This window comes from Pleurodeles waltl, chromosome 7 (assembly GCF_031143425.1).
Source record: "Pleurodeles waltl isolate 20211129_DDA chromosome 7, aPleWal1.hap1.20221129, whole genome shotgun sequence".
NCBI lineage: Eukaryota > Metazoa > Chordata > Amphibia > Caudata > Salamandridae > Pleurodeles > Pleurodeles waltl.
The window spans coordinates 765,104,547-765,120,512 of NC_090446.1; the positions used below are offsets into that span (position 1 = coordinate 765,104,547).

Sequence of the window (15,966 nt, forward strand, 5' to 3'; positions counted from 1 at the left end):
TGGAGATGCTAACACCTCCCCCAGGCAGGAGCTGTAACACCTGGCGGTGAGCCTCAAAGGCTCACCCCTTTGTCACAGCCCAGCAGGGCACTCCAGCTTAGTGGAGTTGCCCGCCCCCTCCGGCCACGGCCCCCACTTTTGGCGGCAAGGCTGGAGGGAACAAAGAAAGCAACAAGGAGGAGTCACTGGCCAGTCAGGACAGCCCCTAAGGTGTCCTGAGCTGAGGTGACTAACTTTTAGAAATCCTCCATCTTGCAGATGGAGGATTCCCCCAATAGGGTTAGGATTGTGACCCCCTCCCCTTGGGAGGAGGCACAAAGAGGGTGTACCCACCCTCAGGGCTAGTAGCCATTGGCTACTAACCCCCCAGACCTAAACACGCCCTTAAATTTAGTATTTAAGGGCTACCCTGAACCCTAGAAAATTAGATTCCTGCAACTACAAGAAGAAGGACTGCCTAGCTGAAAACCCCTGCAGAGGAAGACCAGAAGACGACAACTGCCTTGGCTCCAGAAACTCACCGGCCTGTCTCCTGCCTTCCAAAGATCCTGCTCCAGCGACGCCTTCCAAAGGGACCAGCGACCTCGACATCCTCTGAGGACTGCCCCTGCTTCGAAAAGACAAGAAACTCCCGAGGACAGCGGACCTGCTCCAAGAAAAGCTGCAACTTTGTTTCCAGCAGCTTTAAAGAACCCTGCAAGCTCCCCGCAAGAAGCGTGAGACTTGCAACACTGCACCCGGCGACCCCGACTCGGCTGGTGGCGATCCAACACCTCAGGAGGGACCCCAGGACTACTCTAAGACTGCGAGTACAAAAACCTGTCCCCCCTGAGCCCCCACAGCGCCGCCTGCAGAGGGAATCCCGAGGCTTCCCCTGACCGCGACTCTTTGAATCCTAAGTCCCGACACCTGGGAGAGACCCTGCACCCGCAGCCCCCAGGACCTGAAGGACCGGACTTTCACTGGAGGAGTGACCCCCAGGAGTCCCTCTCCCTTGACCAAGTGGAGGTTTCCCCGAGGAACCCCCCCCTTGCCTGCCTGCAGCGCTGAAGAGATCCCTAGATCTCCCATTGACTTCCATTACAAACCCGACGCTTGTTTCTACACTGCACCCGGCCGCCCCGCGCTGCTGAGGGTGAAATTTCTGTGTGGGCTTGTGTCCCCCCCGGTGCCCTACAAAACCCCCCTGGTCTGCCCTCCGAAGACGCGGGTACTTACCTGCAAGCAGACCGGAACCGGGGCACCCCCTTCTCTCCATTCTAGCCTATGTGTTTTGGGCACCACTTTGAACTCTGCACCTGACCGGCCCTGAGCTGCTGGTGTGGTGACTTTGGGGTTGCTCTGAACCCCCAACGGTGGGCTACCTTGGACCAAGAACTAAGCCCTGTAAGTGTCTTACTTACCTGGTTAACCTAACAAATACTTACCTCCCCTAGGAACTGTGAAAATTGCACTAAGTGTCCACTTTTAAAACAGCTATTTGTGAATAACTTGAAAAGTATACATGCAATTTTGATGATTTGAAGTTCCTAAAGTACTTACCTGCAATACCTTTCGAATGAGATATTACATGTAGAATTTGAACCTGTGGTTCTTAAAATAAACTAAGAAAAGATATTTTTCTATACAAAAACCTATTGGCTGGATTTGTCTCTGAGTGTGTGTACCTCATTTATTGTCTATGTGTATGTACAACAAATGCTTAACACTACTCCTTGGATAAGCCTACTGCTCGACCACACTACCACAAAATAGAGCATTAGTATTATCTCTTTTTGCCACTATCTTACCTCTAAGGGGAACCCTTGGACTCTGTGCATGCTATTCCTTACTTTGAAATAGCACATACAGAGCCAACTTCCTACAGTATTCCACCATTGACGCGAGGTATATGTTTGGCGGTCTATCAACACTAGATCTTGAAGTTGACCTTGTGCTTGTGACCATTGTGATGCTAGGCTCTGTTGTAAGACCCGCATGTGTAATCTTGCGTTTGGGACAATGGCTATGCATGAGGACATCATGCCTAGCAGTTTCATTACAAATTTTACCTGAAACCTTTGGTTTGGGTGCATGGCCTCTATTACGTTTTGGAATGCCTGTACCCTTTGTGGACTTGGAGTGGCAATCCCCTTTCTTGTGTTGATTGTTGCTCCCAGATACTGTTGTATTTGACACGGCTGTAGGTGTGATTTTTGGTAGTTGAGTGAGAACCCTAACTTGTGAAGGGTTTCTATAACGTATTTTGTGTGTTGTGAGCACCGTTCTTGCGTATTGGCCTTGATTAACCAGTCGTCTAGATACGGGAACACATGCATTTGCTGTCTTCTGAAGTGGGCTGCCACTACGGCAAGGCATTTTGTAAAGACTCTTGGTGCTGTTGTTATTCCGAATGGCAAAACTTTGAACTGGTAATGTTCCCCTTGGATTACAAACCTTAAGTATCTTCTGTGTGAAGGATGTATGGGTATATGGAAATACGCATCCTTGAGGTCTAATGTTGTCATGTAGTTCTGTTGTTTGAGCAAGGGGATTACGTCCTGAAGTGTTACCATGTGAAAGTGATCTGATTTGATGTAAAGGTTTAGTATTCTGAGATCTAAAATGGGTCTTAGAGTTTTGTCATTTTTGGATATGAGAAAGTACAGGGAGTAAACCCCCGTTCCTTTCTGATGATTTGGTAGTAGTTCTATTGCATCTTTGTGCAACAACGCTTGGACCTCCAGTTGTAATAGATCCATGTGTTGTTTGGACATGTTGTGTGTTTTCGGTGGAACATTTGGAGGGAATTCTATGCAATAACCATGTTGGATAATGGCTAGGACCCACGTGTCTGTTGTTATCTCCTCCCAGTTCCTGTAAAAATCTGTTAGTCTCCCCCCCACTGGTGTTGTGTTGGGGATTTGCGACACTGAAGTCACTGTTTATTTTGAGGTGTTTTGGTAACTTGGAACTTTCCCCTAGTTTTAGGGAACTGTCCACCCCTGTATTGTCCACAAAAACTTCCCCTCTGATACTGGCTCCGGTATGTGGGTCTTGTTTGTGAGGTTGAGGGTTCTGTGTTTTGTCCTCGAAACCCCCCTCTAAACTGTGTTTTCCGAAATGTCCCTCTGCTCTGTGGGGAGTAGAGTGCGCCCATGGCTTTGGCCGTATCTGTGTCCTTTTTAAGTTTCTCGATAGCAGTGTCCACATCCGGCCCAAACAACTGCTGTCCGTTAAAAGGCATATTCAGCACCGCTTGTTGAATTTCCAGCTTGAATCCTGAGGTGCGTAGCCATGCGTGTCTCCGTATGGTGACTGCTGTATTTACAGTCCTAGCAGCTGTGTCTGCTGCATCCATTGCCGACCGTATCTGGTTGTTAGAGATACTTTGGCCTTCTTCCACCACTTGTTGTGCCCTCTTTCGGAACTCTTTGGGTAGATGTTCTATGAAATGTTGCATTTCGTCCCAATGAGCTCTATCATATCTAGCCAGCAAGGCCTGTGAATTTGCAATGCACCATTGGTTGGCTGCTTGTGCCGCGACCCTTTTCCCCGCTGTGTCGAACTTGCGACTTTCCTTGTCGGGTGGTGGTGCATCTCCAGAGGTGTGTGAGTCTGCCCTTTTGCGAGCTGCCCCTACTACCACGGAGTCCGGTGTCAATTTCTGTGTGATGTACACAGGGTCTGTTGGTGGAGGTTTGCACTTTTTTTCCACCCTTGGAGTGATGGCCCTGCCTTTCACAGGCTCTTGAAACACTTGCTTTGAGTGTTTCAGCATTCCCGGTAACATAGGGAGACTCTGGTACTGGCTATGTGTGGACGACAGAGTATTAAACAAAAAGTCATCTTCAATTCGTTCTGCTCAGGGTGACATTGTGAAACGCTGCTGCTCTTGACACCACCTGTGTGTAGGCAGTACTGTCCTCAGGTGGTGATGGCCTCGCTGGATAACAGTCGGGACTGTTATCTGATACTGGCGCATCATAAAGATCCCATGCATCAGGATCATCTTGACTCATTCCTGTATGAGTTGGAGAGTGCATCATTGGTGGAGTGGCTACCGGTGATGGTTGTGGTGAGCACTGTGATGATGGTGGAGGAGTTATTTGTTTTGCCACCTTTGCTTGTGGTTGCTTGTCTTTTTCTTGGAAGGCAAGTTTCCTTTTAATTCGGATTGGAGGGAGAGTACTGATTTTTCCTGTGTCCTTCTGAATGTGGAGCCTTCTTTGAGTGTAATCTGGCTCCCCTGCCTCTAGCTCCTGTCCGAATCTGTGTCCTTGCATCTGTGAGGACAGGCCCTGTTCCTCGGTGTAGGAACTTGGTTTCGGCTCCGAGGCCGGATGTTTCGGTATCAAAACCTTTTCGACCGTCTTTTTCAGCTCCAAAGACACTTTTTTGCCTTTCGGTGTTCCGATATCTCGGTGCCGACTCGTTTCGGGGCCGCTCTCTCGATGTCGAGATTGCTCTGACCCGGTGTAGAGTCTGTTCTGTGCCGGTATCTCGACCGAGTCAGATGACTTCGACACATGTGTGCCCTTTTTCGGTGCCGATGGCCGGTCACCTAATTTTCGGGTTAAGCCATGGCCTGTTGGCGGTGGCGTCCCCTGGGCTTTAGTGAATTTTCTGTGAGTCTTGGGCAGGGGCGTCTTACTTACGGTTTTCGGCGTCTGTTCGGTTTCAACCTCGTCCGAATCCGCGATGGAGAAGGTTTCTTCTTCCTCCAAGTCTTGGTGTCCTGACGGCGCCGACGCCATTTGGAGTCTTCTTGCTCTCCGGTCTCTTAGCGTTTTCCTCGACCAAAACGCTCGACAGGCCTCGCAGGTATCCTCTTTGTGTTGACAAACACAAATTACAGACCAGATGCTGATCTGTGTAAGGATACTTGTTGTGGCATTCGGGGCAGAAGCAGAATGGGGTCCGTTCCATTAGCCTTGAAGACGCACATGGTCGGGCCGACCAGGCCCCGCCAGGGAATCGAAACCACGAAGGGCCACCGGAGCTCTTCAAAATTCGGTGTCGATCTGCGTTAACTAACCCAATACCGAACGCAAACAATACTGTCGAATTTTCCGAGATTTAACTAACTTTCCGAACCGAAACACGGAGCGAAGAGGAACACGTCTGAACCTGATGGCGGAAAGAAAACAATCTAAGATGGAGTTGACGCCCATGAGCAATGGAGCCGAAAGGGGAGGAGTCCCTCGATCTTGTGACTCGAAAAGACTTCTTTGAAGAAAAACAACATGTGACACTCCGAGCCCAACACTAGATGGCGGGATGTGCACAGCATGTGTATCTTCAGCTACACATGCCATCGAACATATATAATGTAAGCTTCGAGTTAAGATAAAACAAATAGCAACACCTCCGACAGCATGCAGAAAAGGGATCCACATGTAGTGAGGAACACCAAGCAAAAAACATATCCCAACAGCAGGAATATAAATTTTTAGTGGGACCAGCACCAGGTTGCCAAGAAGATGTCACAGACAAAGGAGGAAGATCGAAAACTCTCAACTACTGCCGCTCAAACTACATGCATGAAGGTGGAGAATGCGCAGATTTGGACGTAAGACCCTGCCTTGTTGCTGCAAAAGGAGATGCTCTTGAAGTAGCAGCCTGATTAGAGGAGCGATACTCATACTCAGGAGCTTGGCATATCATAATCTCCCTGCCCAATCCGAGGCCACTAGAATGACTTGGGCCCGATCTGTTCTGGTCTTCTTGAGAACTCCCATGTGGCTACCTCAATCTAGAAGTAGTGCATAGGTCACGGTTCTCTGCTCTGGGTGGGGATGAGAGAGGGGTCTGCCATGGACCCAATCACGGTTCATCAGCCACTACTGCAGATAGTTTGCAGTCTCCTTAAAAATATGGACGAGGCTGCATATATTCCCCATAATATTCCATCTGGTGTGCTTCACCAGCAGGATGCAGTAGGCCATCAGACCCAGTAGCCTCAGTCAGCCTCACCCAAAACCAAGATTGAGGATTAAATATTGGGATCATAGCCTGAAAATCCTGGACTCTACGCTACAGAGATTAGTGGTAGAACTGCATTGTATCCAGAATGGATCAGATGAAATGGAGCATCTGAGGAGTCAGGTGTGGCTTTCACATGTTGACAGTAAACCCCAGTGAAAGAAGGAGGTTCACCATCATCTGGATGTGGATGACAACTGCTTGGGGTGAAGCCACCTACAGCAGCTAGTCTTGGAGGTAGTAGAAAACTGGACTCTCCAGACCTCCGTAGATGATCACCGCCATCACTTTTGTCAATACCTGAGGGAGCACTGGTGTGGCCGAAGGGCAGCACAATGAACTGGAAATGCTCCTGGGTCACCGTGAACCACTGGTAATCCCTGTAGGCTGGCAAGACTAGGATGCAAAAATAAGTGTCCTGCATGTCCAATGCGATCATTCCAGTCTTCAGGGTCCAGGACTGATAAGACCTGCGCCTGGGTGAGCATCTTCAATTTCCCTTTCTGTTGAAAGGCATTGAGTATGTAGATCTAATATAGGACTAAGTCCTCCTTTCTTTTTCGGTACCAGAAAGTAGTAGGATTAGCAACCACATCTTACTTGTGGCTCAGGCACCCTCTTTTGACAAAAAAAGCCTGCACTTCGTGATGGAGCAAGGAGAGATGGCCCTCCATCAGCCGGTCTTATGATGGTGGTAGTGTAGAGTCCACAAATGTAAGGGCATGCCCTAAAGCACAATCTAAGCACCCACTTGTCTGAGGTAATGGCAGAACACTGGGGCAGGTGGGCCTGATCCGGCCGCCCACAAGGTGGCTGGACTAGATGGAGGGTGCACTATAGAGGCCTAGAGTCTGCAGCAGCCTGTCAGGGTGGTGAGGACTAGAAAGTACGCTAAGACTGGCTCCTGTGTCCTCTTTGGGATCTGCGACCCCCATCAATGAGACTGATGGGTATGGATGATATTGCGGATGCCCATGTGCCTCATCTATTGCTGTGGTAGGGGCCAAAGGACTGTTGCTGGGACCCAGCAGTTGGAGAAAGCCTGAGCGACCTGAGAATGACCCAGCTTTCCCGAAAGCCTTTTAAGCACTGCGTCCACTTTGTCCCCAAATAGGGAATAGGTATCAAAGGACACTCTAATCAAGGACGACTGGACATCCCTCGAGAACCCAAAGGACAACAACACGTGGCAATGCAACACCACTCGAGGGATGGCTCTGCCCAAGGAGTCTGTAGTACCCAGCCCACACATAATGGCGAACTTCGCTGCATTCTGATCTTCCACTTGGTTGAGGATGGGTCTGCCCGCTTCGGAAAGCATGGGAAGCAGCTGTGCAACTGAGTCCTACAACGCACTGAACTATCGGTCCAAGAGCTATGCAATTTTCACCGACTACAAGACTAGGATGGTTGAAGAGAAAATGCACCTCCTAAAAGGTGGCCACCCTCTAGTATTCTCTGTCCTGGGGAGTGAAAGAGAACACATGTGAGCAGATCTTGGCAGTTTTAACCTGCACAACCAGGCTCTCAGTGGAGTCATGCTGGGAGAAGAAGGCTAAGTTTCCTTAGATGGGACAATGACATTTGGTAATCATGTGGTGCACAGGAGCCCTTGCACAGGGTTTGTCCCAGACCCCAGTAGAACATCAGTGAGGGCTTCATTGTAGAGGAGCAATGGTTTTGCCGAACTTGCTTTCAACCGAAGCATCTGTCAAGATGTTGATCTTGAACACAACTTCTGGCAGCTGTAGGTAAAGGACTTCCACTGTCCTGGAGCATAGCTGTGGCAAAGGATACAGCTTCCCCCAAAACAGGGCCCGAAGGAGAAAGCATACTAGAGTCTGGGGGAAGTGTCCAAACCACTAGCGTCACCTAGCTCATCATACCAGTTTTCTTCTGGTTCATGGTCCTTTTCTAGGGGCCCAAACCCTTCTTCCTCATCTCTCCCTTCAGGGGGGAAAGGTCTATTCTAGGAGCGGAGAATTCATGGGTTGACAGGGTTACACTGGCATTGATGTCGATTGGCACAGACTCAGAGTCGGGGATAACGAAAGGCTTGTTGTTGAATGACACTGGAAGCGCCAGATGGAAATGGGTGGAAGAAAGCACCTGTAGCAGCATCAGTGGTGGACCCACTTGTGGTAACCCACTCGGAGGACCATGAGGCTCTGCGGAGCCAGAAGGCATACCAGAGGGAACCAGGGGCCCAAAGATGGTAAACATGGAGTCCTACAATTCTTTTAGTTGAGTGGGCATCGCTCTGGGGAACTCGGGGTGGCGCAGAGAAGGCCCAGGCTCCGGCTCTGCTGGTAGAATGTGGGATAGGGAACTAAAAGCACAGTGTTTTCATGGGGAAGCCAAAGAACGCTTCAACTTCTTTCTTTTTCTTGTGCATTTTGGTCTTACTCAGCTTGCAGGAAGAGGTCTTGTAACGCGAAAACTATCGTCCATGGGAACTGCTCTGAGAACGGTTCTGAAATCTATACCTGAATCAGGACTGGAAACGGTGAGGAGCCTTTTTCTCCTCCACCACCAGCTCTGAGGTCATGGCCTGACCCGAGGCACTAGAGACAGATGTCTGTGCCTGATCCCCAGTTGGTCTGTCTCTGACTTTCTTGCAAGGTTTAAACCCCGTAGGTTTGGCACAGAAAGAAAGGAACTTGTGACATAGAGTCGGGGTAGCGCTCAATTGGTCACTGCAACATCACTACCAACACGGATGACGCTGGTGTGGAGCCAATCAACACCACCTACTGGTGAGCAGAGGTACTGCTCAGGATTTTCCAGATCTCTAAAGAAAAATGTATCATCGGACCACAAACTTCCACTCAATCTACTCCACTCAATCTAGTAAAATAGTGTCTAATTTAGAAGCCTTTTTTCTGTGTCTTGAGCAGTTATTACTATGTTAGTATCTATGGTAGGTACAAGGACAGTAATTGCCTAATTTGTACTCTTAACTGGTCACAGTTAATTAGGCTTTGTAGTTCACTTTTGCTCCATGAGCTAATAATATGTTTGGAATACAGAAACAGTATAGCACAGTAATTACAGACAATATATTCAATAAGAACAACACATTTTATAAATAACTGTAAGTATTTATTTACTAATCACAGAGGGTATCACCATATTCAGGAGCCAATATAAAACCACAGTAATTCTAGTACTACAAAAATGATAGTGTGTAGGACCAATGAACTTGAGTGCAAATGGTTATGCTCTGTACACACACACTGCAAAAAAATGTATTCAGGAGTTCCGAAGCTCTCCTTATTTAATGTTATAGACTACTGTGGATATATTAGTGTCACTCTAGTAAATGTATTACTACAAAACAACTGAGGGCTATACCTGGCATTTTGTTTAGTTTGTCTTGCAGGGGTCAAAAAGAACTTCAAAAAGTACTTCATCTCCCAAAAGGAAATGAAAAATCCAGAAAACTGGGTAGTAGTATTGGTTGGCAAGAAAGGAAAGTAGACAGAGCCTCTAGTTCTTGATTGTTAGTTGTATTCAAGCTCCAATACTAGTGCCAGAGGTGAGAGGGAAACAGAGCTTATGGTTAACAGTTGAACGCACCAGCCCAAAACATAATATTCCACTCCACAAAACAGAGCCTGGATACCAAATAACAAATAGAAGCATTAATTTGCAAAAAGAAAATGGAAACAGAACAGCAACTCTTATACCTGTGTATCGACTGCATCAGGGCTAAGAGCTCCGATGCTCAGGAATGGAGGTTGGGGTTTACAGAACACAAGGAAGCAATATATAAGTCACAAAATTAGTTTAGCCCAGCTTGAAGGCGTCAAGTAGTACAAGGGAGTGAGATGACGATTGCTACTTCAAGGTTGGCACCCACACAGTACCTACCATTATTGTCTGGTATTTTAGTAATGATTGGTCAAGGTTTACATTTTCTGATGGTGGAGAGGCACAAATGAGTCAGACTGGGGAGGCACAAATGGGTCAGACTGGGGAGGCACAAATGGGTCAGACTGGGGAGGCACAAATGGGTCAGGAGACAATGCCCGGAGAGACACGTGTATGTCAGGCGACAATGGCGGGAGTGACTGATGACCAAAGGACAAGGGTAGCACCTTTACATGGTGATCTCTCTGCAAACATATGTCATAGGATGTTAGTTCAAACAGTTCCAGCCTCAGAACGACTAGCTCAAGTCAGCAAATCAAAATCTATGGGGCGTATAGTGAAAGAAAAAAAACCTATGTCCTAACTCTTGGGTTTAGGATTTGGCAATAAAATTTCACATAAAGTTAGGCCATTTGAGGGGCTGTGGAGTCATCAAAAACGATAGTCCTGTGATATCTCTCGCATTCTTCACACTCCAACGTGTATCATCAGACACTTGTTCCAGTTGGTTAAGCTGCAGGTACATATGACTCCTAGGTAATCCCTCCATAAAGGTCTCAGCCATCTGGGCCATACATGATTGGTATTTTTAGAAGCCTTATCTATGACCATCAAGAGTTCAATTCTGCTCGGATCAATTAATTATAGCTCAAATCATATTGCGTACAAATAGCTGTGTAAGCCAAGCCCATCACATTTCATAAATGAAGCCCCGAGAAGGCAAATATTCCAACAAAGTCCCATAACTTACCTAATGAAGCCAAGTCTGAGTACTGTCCATTAAGAAGAAAGAGGTCCACAGCTATCTGCTGTCCAGAACAGTCCAAGGCCAGCTTTTTATAAAAGTCTGTTGCTGGAGTGAGGTGGTGGATATCCTATTAAAGGAGAACAATTATTACAATTACCTTTGTGTATCCAAGTACATGAGAATATCCCTTTTTTCCTAATGCCTATGTTGGAAAGGCACAATTCTCTTTGGGGCACATTCAGTGGCAGAATAATGAAACTGACAACAATCCTGGCCACTGGGCTTTGACAAAATTCAACGCACTGTCTTTTGCAAAACAAAGGCAAAATACATGGTGTTAAACAACAATGAAGTAGTATATTATCACAGCACTAGAGTACTGGTCACAAAAAAAAAAATCAAAATCCATTTCTGGACTGGCTGTGACATTAAAATAGAATTTATAAAATGGAAAACTCTGAATAACTTCTCAAAACTCTAGAGTAGTGTTTCACCGTAACACAAACAGAAATGAGTTTAACTACGCAAACTTCCTACCCAAACGGCTTTTTGTTTTTAGGTCAAAACCTACCAGACAATGCAGCTATCTGGTTTGCAGAGACTTCTTGGGGACATTCAGAAAGCTTCCATGGGAATGCATTCTATCCATTGCTTACCTCTGGCTTTGTGTTTTGTAATTCACAGTTATTTGCTTGCTTTGTCTTAGGCTGTCCAGTATGTCTTTGTCACTCTCGTGAAACAGCCTGCTTACTGTATTCTTCCATATGTGCTTGCTTTCTGTAAGCAGGCCTTTACATTCTGTCCTCAACTCATTACATTTGCTGTGCATTCAAAGACAGGGATCAAATGACGGGCTCTGTCTTCTAGTGGGAGCCTGGGGTTTACTTTTCTTTCTCTTACTTCAAAGTGAGGATTTATGAGATAATCATGCTGGGTACTGGGCTGTGCTGCAGGAAGGCTGAACATTTTTTTCAGAATCAGAATTAGGAAAGCACAAATGAAGAACTTTTTTTGTAATTCTGGTGGAAACATATTTTAACACAATCAAACAAATGAATACACTAGGTGATGCCATTTCGGCACATTGATTGTCCACTGTAGAGTTTTAACAGTAAAACTGAAAGTCTGTGCAAATGTAATGACCATTTCAATTGAAAATGTATGGTCTGTAATGGCAATGCGCTACCACATCTATGCCACTCTGCGGCATTCCATTTCACTCTATGCCACGCCCCTCTATGTCCCTACTCCATGGCACTTCACTCTAGGTTACTCTACTCCATTCTACGACACTCCAATCTCCAATGACAGTCTATGCCACTTTACTCCACTCCAATCTGCCACTTTACTCCACTACATGCCACTCTACTCAACAACTCTCCACTCTATAACACGCCACTCCATGCCACAACATGCCACTCCTCCACATCACTAACTTTTAGCTACGCTAGACAGCATCCGCACTGGTGTACAACGTGGCAAAAACACATTAACAAAGACAATCACACTTGCACAGACGGGACCCATCGGCTTTGCCAGTACTTATGTTATATTAATACTACATCATTCTCTCAGCCTCCATGACTGGTTACATTTTTAATGACAGCACTCTGTACACATCAGCATGTCACGAACTTGGTATAATACCCTTGTGTGACAGCAGTTTGGTAATTTCAGGGTTTCACAGAGAACCTGAAAAAATGGTAACATAGCCCCTTGCAACCACTTCTTTGCTACCATATGCTTTATTCTGAAGATGTTTTATGTGTCCAAGGTTATGTTTAGTTTACCTTTGCAGATGCTCTTTGGTTGGGCTCTTCCCGAGGTTTTAGTGCACCCACTCCAACAGAAGGAAGCTGTGTCTGGAAGACCGAAATTCGCCCACCTGTTGGTGCCATCAGTTTATATGCTGCTTGCATAGCAGGTCCAAGTGCACTTTGGGTCTCCAGGGTCTTCGTAAACATTTGTGGCAAAGCTTTCAGCAAATCTTGAACTAACTACCACAAAGAAATCGAAAACACCGATTTACCACTAACAAATACATAGCAAGTGTATCTGGAACATAGTGGCACAAAATATTAAAAAGAAACACAGCACAACCTCTAGTTCTTTGGTCAATGCACAATTTCACTTAAAACATATAAATTAAAAAGTTGGAATTTACTGAGACATGTTAATCTTTTGGGAACTTTTTCCTTCTTCTTCAGAGTATATGTTTAATGAATACATGTCGATCTATACTACAGTTAACCTTGCATATCATGGTAGGCACTGGGTCCCTTTACTAATAGGGCCAAAACCATTATAAGGAAAAGGACTCCATGGAACAAGACCACAACAATTAAAAACCTACCCAAAATGTGTGATCAGAACAATCTATTAAAAAACTAATAATGCATCGACTGCAATCATATCAGATGTGAGATCACTGATATGGTACCAGGGTGCAACATATACAGGGCCACTGGAATTATGCTGCAGAGGAGGGACAAATTATGTAGTAGGGTTAACTAAATTACTCAGCAAGAAAAAAATTATGCAGCATAATGTAGCACGTTTTGTGACTGTATCACTTTATTATTTTGTCGTTTTACACTTGTTGACTGTCTGGGCATTGGCTGCACCTTATTAGCACCGGTTTAACACCCAAATATGGCGATAAGGAACAGAAAGGTGACAAATCAACCTTTGCAAAGGGCCTTCCACTGGGCAGCAACATTTGTCGCTACATTTTTAGTAACTTTTGAACCACTTGAGCTAGAAACAATAAAACATTTTATTGTTAAAATCTGCAGATTATGCGGCAGATGATGGGTTATGTGGCAAAATCCATAATTATGTGAAAAACACTGTAGCTGTATTATCACATAATTTCAGTGGCCCGCGCACACATCATGATCACTAGTGCAATTATAAAGTTTATCAAGCCAGTAATTATGTTAGTGTCAAATGTCTGCTTTAAGACATCACAGTAAGACTAAAATCACACTCATTTCAATATTAGCATTACTATCTTTCTGCTAGTTCGTTATAACCATGCTGATTATTAGTCCTGTCAGGTGGCAGACAGGTTATGTAAGCAAAGTTTGTGCGAGTTTTCCAAAAGCAGACCAAGTCATTCATAGTGTCACAATGTGTACATAGGACAGCCTAGATATTATTAAATCAGCATTTCCAAGGGTATTACATATAAAGACAACAAGACATCAGATTTTAGTGCCGTCACAGAGGACACAAACTATAATTTAACCATGCTGTCACAGAGCTCTCTCCTTACCGTGCTAAAAACAGATTTGTGTCTAGAGTTTCATGTCGTTCATTTTAAATATAGTGCACTTGAGGGGCCTGGCAAGATGGCCGATCAGGCATCAGCTAGAGTACTCCTCTGCCCCAAAACCAAATCCTACCTAATCATGCAGTAATGAGCCATATCTGAAAAGCCGTAACCCCTCAAAGATTCACTATGTTGCTGCCTCCCCCACCCCCAACTGAGGATCTGCAAACAGATGACCAAGATGATGGAGAGCGGCCCTTATAGGCTGGGAGAGCCTGAGGCCCATCTGGGCCTGGTGCGTGTGGACCTGCCTTCTGTGTGCAGCTGTGATGGGCGTCTGCCTTGGATTGCTGGCATGGAACTGCTGGTGGTGAGGCTCTGGGATTGAAGTGACATTTGGATACAGATGGGTGGTATCACACCCTTGATATTGCTTTATGCAGATAATGTGCTGTTTTATTTAAGGCAGAGGGCGTCAGTGCCATTGTTGCTGAACAAATTGTACGATACTGGAGTCAGTGGCGGTCTCAAGGTCAACAGAGGCAAGACGGTGCGGTTTCTGCTTGGGTTTCGTGGGAAACAGAAGCCTTTCTGTATCTGGAGATTATGGTGGCGCATACCTCGAAGGGCCAGAGATGACGGATAAACTTATGAAAGATCTGGCAAAATCTGTCAAATTCTGGAATGCGCTACAGCTGTTGGTGGCAGGTTGGACCTTGGTGGCAAAATGTTTTTTCTCCCCTGGTGTCTGCATATAGTGCAGAACTCTATCCATAAAATTTCCTGTAGCACTTTTAGGGCACCGGATAGCAAGCTGATCTCGTTTGAGTGGGTGGGGAACAGAAGCAGGATGGCACTTGCAACATTTAAATTAGATCAGGAAAAGGGTGCATGAGCTTGCCGGACCTTGAGTTGTAATACTATGCATCTCATCTACAGCACGCTGCGAAGTGGGTGATGGGGGAAGATAACTGGAAGAAGAGGCTGTTGTTGGAGACATATGGGTCCAGGCCACTATTGGAGTTTTTGATGAGTGGGGACTAGAGTGCCAAGCCACCTCCCCTATTAGGAGTGGCAGACTGCGGAGATATGGGGAAAAAGTGATCAGTAGAGTCCTGAAAAGACCACACTTTGTGACTGAGCATATGATCACAGGTGCATTTTAAATGTACAAGTGAGGCCCTGTCTAGAGCTTGTTGGCATGAGGGAGGCTGAGAGATGCTGGGAGACCTGCACCCAGAGGAGTGATTTGTTACATTTGAGGCAGCATGCAGTATGCAAAAATTACTAGCACTGCCCGGAAGATTTGGAAGGCGGTTCAGGTGGCTCCTTGATGGTCAAACACATTGCACCTGTTGCTGACAGGGGGCACCAGGGAGCTAACTGGCAATGTGCATGTTTCAGTCTACATGTCAGATGTTTTAAAGATATAGAAGAGGAAGATATTTGATAACTCACTTAAAACGTGACCTAATTTTGCCATATGTAAGACTGTTAAGGCTCTAGTTATTATTTAGAACACTCTGGAAGGCTGCAGTAGAACACAAAGAAATCAACTGACAGACTGCTACTGTTCATGTTTTACATTGAATATCAGACTTCAATCTCATACGGCTGGGAAAGGCATTGTGAATTTACAGAAAATATGCTCTTATTTTAGCCTTTAGAGCTCCTTCCAAAAACTCTATAGGAAAATCATGAGAAAACAGTGTTCTCTCAAACATGATTCCTGAAACCCCAGCATGGTAAAATCACCTTAGAACACACCACAATTCCTAAAATGAGTATGGGACCATAAAAACATGATTTATATTGTAAATACAATTTGTTATCACCCTTTATCCTTTTTGTAACATTAAAAACCTGTCATTCACTAGAATGCCTTTCAATGGGTTGCTATCATGCATATTGGTTCAAAGAAGGCTGTCATTACTTTTTGGTTGAAGTGCTGACAGTCAATCAAATCTCAGCATAAGATCTGTGCTTAGGCTCCACTTAGATATAAAAAATTGGATTTCCTTTAATATCTGAAAAACTACTTAACGGATTTACACCAAATAACAAAAAGCGTGATCTCTGGACCAAAATCAACCTTTCTGCCAAATTT

The 15,966-nt window shown here is 45.6% G+C and overlaps 1 protein-coding gene across 1 annotated transcript in view; it reads right to left on the reverse strand.

The window, feature by feature from the left end:
* Nucleotides 1-15,966, reverse strand: part of SEC24A (SEC24 homolog A, COPII coat complex component) — a 446,244-nt gene that overhangs the window by 148,435 nt on the left and 281,843 nt on the right. The window contains exons 13-14 of the mRNA XM_069199250.1: nt 12,376-12,582; nt 10,589-10,712 (exon numbers count right to left, since the gene is read on the reverse strand). Of these exons, the coding sequence (XP_069055351.1) occupies nt 10,589-10,712; nt 12,376-12,582 (331 nt within the window). The remainder of the gene's footprint in view (nt 1-10,588; nt 10,713-12,375; nt 12,583-15,966) is intronic.